We start from the raw sequence: 8,672 nt of genomic DNA on the forward strand, positions 1-8,672 counted from the left end.
AAAAAAAAGAATAACATGCGTGTCACAGCTATGAATCTATTGTAACTAATGTTCTCTTTTCTTCTGTCAGATTGCTGATGCCCAGCAAAAACAAATTGAGCACGAAAAGACGGTGCTCCAACAGACATTCCTGACAGAAAAGGAGAATCTATTAAAGAAAGAGAAGCTCATTGAAGATGAGAAGAAGAGACTCGAGAGCCAGTTTGAGGAGGAAGTGAGAAAGGCAAAGGCTCTTAAAGATGAACAGGAACGCCAGAAACGGCAGATGGATGAGGAGAAGAAGAAACTTAAGGCTACCATGGACATAGCCCTCAGTAAACAGAAAGAGGCTGAGGAAGAAATGCTGAACAAACAAAAACAAATGCAAGACCTGGAGAAGAAGAGACTCGAGCAAGAAAAGATTCTTGCGGAGGAGAACAAGAAATTGCGTGAGAAACTACAGCAGCTTGAGGAAGCCCAGAAAGACCAGCAAAAAGAGATCATCCACGTAACAACGGTTGAAACAAAAAAGGTTTACAATGGTCAAAGTGCCGGTGACCTGGTAGATGGTGCTGACAAGAGGCCAGATCCATTAGCATTTGATGGCATCCGTGAAAAGGTACCTGCGAGCAGACTTCATGACCTTGGTCTTTTACCCACAAAGGACTTTGACAAGCTGAAAAATGGCAAAATCACAGCTCAAGAGCTTGGTGAGACTGAAAATCTTAAAAGAATTCTCAAAGGAAAGAATGCCATTGCAGGCGTTTTGACTCCAACTAATCAAAAAATGTCAATCTATCAAGCGTCAAAAGAAAAGAAGATCACCCCTGGCACAGCCATGATACTCCTGGAGGCACAGGCAGCCACGGGCTACATTTTAGACCCCATCAAGAATAAGAAACTTTCTGTTAATGAGGCTGTCAAGGAAGGCTTGATTGGCCCTGAACTACACAACAAAATGCTTTCAGCTGAGAGAGCTGTTGTTGGTTACAAAGATCCATACACAGGTGGAAAGATCTCTGTATTTGAAGCAATGAAGAAGGGTCTGATGGAACATGATCATGCCATCAGAGTTCTTGAGGCTCAGCTTGCTACTGGCGGCATCATTGACCCTATCAACAGTCACCGTGTACCCGATGAAACAGCCTATAAACAAGGGCAGTATGACGCAGAAATGAGTAAGATTATGCAGAAACCTTCAGATGATTCAAAGGGATACTTTGACCCCAGCACTCAGGAACCTTTGACATATTCTGAGCTGATGGCAAGATGCAATACTGACCCAGAGACCGGTCTGTTACTCCTGCCAATCACAGACAAGGCTGCTCAGTGCTCCAGCATATACACAGAAGAAGAGACCAAAGACGTGTTCAGCAAAACAACTGTGTCAGTGCCATTTGGAAGATTCAAGGGAAAAACTGTCACCATTTGGGAGATAATAAACTCTGAGTACTTCACTGAAGATCAGAAGAGGGATCTTCTCCGTCAGTACAAGACAGGCAAAATCACAATCGAAAAGATCATTAGGATTGTGATTACGGTGGCTGAGGAGAAGGAGAAGAAGAAAGAAATCACCTTTGATGGTCTGAGGGCACCTGTCCCTGCCAGTGAGCTTCTGGAATCCAAAGTCATTGATAAAGATCTGTACAACAAATTGCACAAGGGGAATAAAACCGTCAAAGAGGTCTCAGAAATGGAGCCAGTACAAAAGGCACTGAGGGGTACTAACTGCATTGCAGGTGTAATCATTGATTCATCCAAGGAGACAATGTCCTTCTATCAAGCTATGAAGAAGAACATGATCAAGACCAGTTTTGCCTTGAATATGCTTGAAGCCCAAGCAGGAACAGGCTATGTGGTTGACCCCGTTCACAACCAGAAGTACACAGTTGACGAGGCTGTCAAAGCAGGTGTTGTGGGTCCTGAGCTGCATGAAAAGCTCCTGTCTGCAGAGAGAGCTGTTACAGGCTACAAAGATCCCTACACTGGAAAGACTGTATCTCTTTTCCAGGCAATGAAAAAAGATCTCATTCCTAAAGACCAAGGTATCCGATTGCTCGATGCTCAAATGACCACTGGTGGGATCATTGATCCAGTAAAGAGCCATCACATCCCTCATGATGTAGCCTGCAAGAGGAATTATTTCGATGATGAAATGAAACAGTCTCTGAGCAGCCCAACTGATGAAACTAAATGTTTCTTTGACCCAAACACAAAAGAACACATCACATACTCCCAGCTCTTTAAAAGATGTGTGACTGCAAAGAAAACTGGTCTCCAGCTTCTTCATCTTTCTGACGAAGCAATCAATGATAAGGAGGAGACTGTATACACTGAAGCCCAAACAAAAGAGGCAATGACTCAGGCAACTCTGGAGCTGGACTCCGGACCATTTAAGGGCAGGAAGATGACCCTCTGGGAAATTATCTACTCTGAGTATCTCACTGAGGAACAGAGACTTGACCTGCTCAGACAGTTCCGGTCAGGGAAGGTTACAATTGAAAAGATAATTAAGATTATTATCACCATAGTGGATGAGAAAGAAGCTAAGAAAAAGGAACAGTCCAGCTTTAAGGGACTCAGAGCTCCTGTCCCAGCAGGCTCTCTTTATGATTCTAAGATCATTGACAAGCCAACCTTTGACCTTCTTCAACAAGGTAAAACAACACCTAAACAAATTGGTGAGAATCCCAATGTCAGTAAATATCTGCAGGGCACCGAAAGCATTGCTGGCATTTACCTTGAGCCTACAAAGGAGAAAATAAGCATTTATCAAGCTATGAAGAAAAAGCTTCTCAGACACAACACTGGTCTTTCACTTCTTGAAGCTCAGGCTGCAACTGGGTTCATTGTAGATCCAGTGAGAAACCAATGCCTATCAGTAGATGAAGCAGTTAAATCAGGCCTTGTAGGTCCAGAGCTTCATGAGAAACTCCTCTCTGCAGAAAAAGCTGTTACAGGCTATAAAGATCCATTTACTGGCAAGAAAATATCCCTCTTTGAAGCAGTGGAAAAAGATCTCATCCTGAAAGAGCATGCCATGCCCCTGCTGGAGGCTCAGATGGTCAGTGGAGGAATCATTGACCCTGTAAATAGCCACCGTGTACCCATGGATGTTGCATATCAGAAGAACATTTTCAGCAAAGAAATTGCAAAGACCTTATCTGAACCATCAGGTGATAACAAGGCTTTCTCAGATCCAGAGACGGATGAAAATGTAACCTATAGTCAGTTAAAAGAGAAATGCCAAAGAGATACTGACACAGGCCTGTACATCCTCCCACTCTCCAAGCCTCAGTCTCCAACTGTCGTAGAGAAGACATACCTTTATACAGAAGAACAGACCCAGAGCGATCTGACAAGCACCCAAATTGACATTCCGATTGAGGGCCTTGCTGACAAACCAATGAACCTCTGGGATGTCATGAACTCAAATTTGCTTCCAGAGCAGGAGAGGCAGAGACTCATGAGTGAATATCGCGCTGGTAATATCACTAAAGAGCGCATGATCATCATAATCATTGAGATAATGGAGCAAAGAGAGGTCGTTAGAAATGACAGTCCACTGTCATATAAGACTCTGAGGAGAAGAATAACAATTGAGGAGCTGTACAGTGCCCGAATCATTAACTTGGAGACATACAATCTGCTGAAACAGGGCAAGAGAAATATCCGTGACATAATGGAGATGACCAGTGTGAAACAGTATCTCTATGGCACTGGCTGTGTTGCTGGAGTCAAAACAGATTCAAGCTCCAAGATAAGCATATACCAAGCAATGAAGAGAGGTTTTCTTCAACCAGAAATAGGCCTCAGCCTCCTAGAAGCCCAAGCTGCAACAGGATTCATTGTAGATCCAGTGAAGAATGAGACACTCACTGTTGATGAAGCTGTTCGTAAGGGTATCGTTGGACCTGAGATCCACGATAAACTTCTCTCAGCTGAAAGAGCTGTCACTGGATACAAAGATCCATACAGTGGAAAAATCATATCTCTTTTCCAGGCCATGAAAAAGGATCTTGTTCCAGAGGATTATGCTCTGAAAATGTTGGAGGCGCAAACTGCCACTGGTGGCCTTATTGATCCAGAATTCCAGTTCCACCTGCCTGCGGACATTGCTTTGCAAAGAGGTTATATCAACAAGGAAACCAATGAGAAACTCACTGATGAAGTTAAAGGGTTTGTTGACCCGGTCACTGACGAGAAAGTGTCATATGCAGAGCTGCTCAAGAGATGCAAGCTAGACAGTGGATTGCGCCTACTCTCCCTGGGAGACAAGAGACTGACATTCGAGGGCCTGAGAAAACAGATCACAATGGAGGAGTTGATTCGCTCACAAATTATTGACCAGCAGACAGTCACTGAATTAAACGAAGGCCTTATTACAGTGGAAGAGGTTAGCAATAGACTGTCAAGATACCTTAAGGGCACAGGTTGTATTGCCGGTGTATTTTTGGAGTCTGCAAAGGAACGTCTATCAATATACCAGGCCATGAAGAAGAACATGATTAGACCAGGCACTGCATTTGAACTCCTTGAGGCCCAAGCAGCTACAGGGTATGTCATTGATCCAATCAAGAACCTTAAACTGACTGTCCATGAATCTGTGAAGATGGGAATTGTTGGTCCAGAATTTAAAGACAAGCTTCTTTCTGCTGAGCGTGCAGTGACCGGGTACAGAGATCCTTATTCAGGCAAAACAATCTCCCTGTTCCAGGCTATGAAAAAGGGGCTCATCTTAAAAGATCATGGCATCCGCCTCCTGGAAGCCCAGATTGCGACTGGTGGAATTATTGACCCAGAGGAAAGTCATCGTCTGCCAGTTGAAGTGGCCTACAAACGTGGCTTCTTTGATGAGGAAATGAATGAGATTCTGTCTGATCCATCTGATGACACCAAAGGTTTCTTTGACCCCAACACTGAGGAAAACCTAACCTACCTCGGGCTGATGGAAAGGTGCGTCACTGATCCTGACACTGGCCTGGTGCTCCTGCTACTGAAAGAAAAGAAGCGGGAAAGGAAGACCTCCTCCAAGTCCTCAGTTCGTAAGCGCAGAGTTGTCATCGTAGACCCAGAGACAGGCAAAGAAATGACTGTATATGAGGCCTACAGAAAGGGACTGATTGACCATCAAACCTACTTGGAGCTTTCTGAGCAGGAGTGTGAGTGGGAGGAAATCACAATGTCTTCCTCCGATGGCACTGTTAAATCCATGATCATCGACAGAAGGTCGGGTAGACAGTATGATGTTGATGACGCCATTTCACGTGGACTCATTGACCAGAATTCTCTTGATACATACCGAGCTGGAAACCTGTCTATCACAGAGTTTGCTGACATGCTTTCTGGAAACATGGGAGGCTTCCGTTCACGCTCTTCCTCATTTGGTTCCACCACTGGTTCCACTTACTCCTCTTCAATGAGCCCCATACCCTCCATTAAACCACCTGCAGTCATATGGAATGACCCAACAGAGGAAACTGGACCCATAGCAGGAATATTGGACACAGACACGTTGGAGAAAGTGTCTATCACTGAGGCAATTCATAGAAACCTGGTAGACAACATCACAGGCCAGAGATTGTTGGAAGCCCAAGCCTGCACAGGAGGAATAATTGACCCCACCAGTGGAGAGAGATTCACAGTCGGTGATGCTACAGAGAAAGGTTTGGTGGATAAAGTCATGGTCGATCGTCTCAACCTGGCCCAAAAAGCTTTCAATGGCTTTGAAGACCCCAGAACTAAAGTGAAGATGTCTGCCTCCCAGGCCCTAAAGAAGGGCTGGCTGTATTATGAGGCTGGGCAGCGTTTCCTTGAGATCCAGTATCTAACTGGTGGACTTATTGAGCCGGATGTTGAGAGCAGAGTGTCCATAGATGAATCCATCAGGAAGGGAACAATTGATGCCCGCACTGCCCAGAAATTGAGAGATGTCAGTAGTTATTCTAAATATCTAACATGTCCAAAAACCAAACTGAAAATCTCCTTCAAAGATGCCATGGACAAAAGCATGGTCGAAGAAGGATCTGGCCTACGGCTTCTGGAGGCCTCTTCACAATCTAGCAAAGGCCTCTACAGTCCCTACAATGCCAGTGGCCCCGGATCTGCATACGGCTCTCGAACTGGCTCAAGGACGGGATCTCGATCAGGCTCCAGAAGAGGCAGCTTTGATGCTGGCACTGGCTTTAGCATGAACCTTTCATCCTCCTCCTTCACATCCTCATCAAGCTACACCCGTAGATTCTGAGTAGCTAGTTCTGTCCTTAATAACTAGTGACTAAGAACCAATAATACTAATGCACTTTACAGCTGCATTTCTAACAGGAAAAAATAGTTTCAGTAACAAAGGAAATATAAGTTATTTATTCTTCATTGCATGAGGTCACACAAATTGCAAAGGCTATTGAATTATTTGTCATATATAGAATCTGTGTAAACACATACCTCTTCTATGAGGACATAACCAAGAATTGCTAAATATATAGAATATGAATTTCTTGTAGTACTGATTACCTAGTCAGTTCATATTTTTCAAAGCAAAGCATGATAAGTTTTGCTATTTTTAAGTGACCATAGAGTTATCATTTTTACACCTGTTCAAAAGATGTATACTAGTGCTTTTTAAAACTAATATATGCTGTATGTAATATCTTATTTCTTTTGAAATTCAGATTTTTTTTGTCTATTTTCTAACTTTTTTGACAACAGTAGTTATGACATACTGAATGTCCACATAGATCTAATGTTTTTAACTAAAACGTCTTGAAAACTTCTGAAAGCTTTAGGAGTATGGACAGAGGATGCGTTAATGTTTTTTGTTTTTGTTTTTGTTTTGTCAAATGTTGCCTGGGTAACAGTACACTGAACCCAGTAAATAGCAGCACAGATTACACCAGTTAAAATATTATAAAATGTAACACCACTGGAATACAGCATTGAAAAGTGCCAAAATTAAAATTATGCAGGCTATTCCAAAACTAGTTTCACATTTGTTATTCTTCCTCGCCATTTCTATTCAGTGGAAAGGTTAATTGCTTCATTGTTTTACACACCTTAAATTTTGGATTGCTCATATCCTCAAAACAAGTGTTCCTGCCACATCCCAAGATGATGTCAGACTCAATCCTGCTCCTTCTCAGACCTGCCGCCTGTTACTTTCATTCTTGTAAGTTCAAATTATTATTCAGGTTTTTTTTGTTTGTTTTTTCTCTTTTTTTCCCTCCGCATCTCACATGTTGCTGTGTCATGTGACTAGTAAGCATTATGCGTTAAAATCTCTCATTACCGCTAATGTGTCCTTTATTTCCCCTTTCCTAGCTGTCTCAGTCGCTCAGATTCCAACACGTGAGCACAAATACTCAGTTGCCAGGAGCGTACGACCCCTCCAGTCTGGATGGATTTGCAGGTCAATGTCATCCTCATGCGGCGCAACAGGTAGGGCGCACCTGTTTTCCACAAATATCGTTTATCATTTTTAGTTCATTACTGAAAAATGAAAAAAGGTTTCATTTTGATTTTCTTTCTTTTTCTTTTACATATTTTACTTGATTTGTCCTTTTTGCTTCCTCTCGCTGCATGCTTGGGTTTATTTTGCTTGTGTTTCACAGTTATTTTCATTTGTTTCTAGATCTGCCTTTTGAGTATGACCTTTCTTCCAATGTTCATCACACTTGAGGGAAGCTGAGACTGAGTCAACTTCATCTCGGGATGCCTTTCTAGGAACACTCGTCACTAATTAGCTGTTGTCATGTGTTTATTTCTTGAACAATAACGGTGATATCTATGCAGAAACAAATGTCTTGATAGTTACACTCCCAGATAATACACAACTATGCATCAACATTTTTTCACTCAGATTGTGACACTTCAGTGAAACAGCACGCTTCAGTCAGCTAGTCTAAGTATACAAAGTATATATTTTTTTGTTTTCTCTGGTTCAACCAAAGTGCCTTTGACAAAAAATCTAGATTGCATGAATGTACGTATCATATGAAATGCACTCCTTTCAGTTCTGTTTTGCCACATGTGCTCATAGCAACCTGAAAACGACTCAGAGTTGTGTTTTTGCTTATTTTCATTTTTCCACATCAAATGTTTCTGTTCTGCATCTCTGTACACGTTTATTGTTTTCATCATGTTTTTTGATATCATAAATTTGTCTTTGCATGTTTTACTAACTTTACAAGGGACACGTGGGGAGGGTGGGGATTGTTCATGTGAAAATAATAAAATCATTTAAGTTTTGCTTTCGGGACAAATGTTGCTTTGAATGATATGGTGAGGATTCTGTTGTATGTGAACATAACACTACGTTGTAAATAAATATGCTCTGAACAGGCACTCTTGTCATTCATGCATCAGTATTTGTGCATGTAAAGCTCCTTTTACCATGATTATTCACTGCCGCTCTGTTAAGTTACAGTGGAACAAGTAACAGCTTGAGGGTTTGCACGTAATTCACAGTATACAACAGAAGTGAGTACACCCATGTGTAAGATCACTAAAACTGGGGTTCATCATAAAGAACACGCTGAAAATACAGTCTGTAAAGCATAATCTCACTGTGGTAACTGACACACAAATTAGAAAATCACTAATGAAGGAAAAAATATTGGCTAAAAACTAGGGCTGGGCGAGTTAACTCATTATCGCGTTCATTTGTTAATTATTTAATGCCGATAAATATTTTATCG

The 8,672-nt window shown here is 42.1% G+C and overlaps 1 protein-coding gene across 18 annotated transcripts in view; it reads left to right on the forward strand.

Annotated features, from left to right (window-relative positions):
* LOC142379728 (plectin-like) overlaps positions 1 to 8,319 on the forward strand; it is a 108,442-nt gene extending 100,123 nt beyond the window's left edge. For all 18 annotated transcript variants that reach the window (XM_075464933.1, XM_075464934.1, XM_075464936.1 and 15 more), the window contains 3 exons: positions 71 to 7,144; positions 7,297 to 7,413; positions 7,607 to 8,319. In XM_075464933.1, the coding sequence (XP_075321048.1) occupies positions 71 to 6,226 (6,156 nt within the window). In that variant the 3' untranslated portion in view covers positions 6,227 to 7,144; positions 7,297 to 7,413; positions 7,607 to 8,319. The remainder of the gene's footprint in view (positions 1 to 70; positions 7,145 to 7,296; positions 7,414 to 7,606) is intronic.
* Positions 8,320 to 8,672: the final 353 nt, after the last annotated feature.

This window comes from Odontesthes bonariensis, chromosome 5, assembly GCF_027942865.1.
Source record: "Odontesthes bonariensis isolate fOdoBon6 chromosome 5, fOdoBon6.hap1, whole genome shotgun sequence".
NCBI lineage: Eukaryota > Metazoa > Chordata > Actinopteri > Atheriniformes > Atherinopsidae > Odontesthes > Odontesthes bonariensis.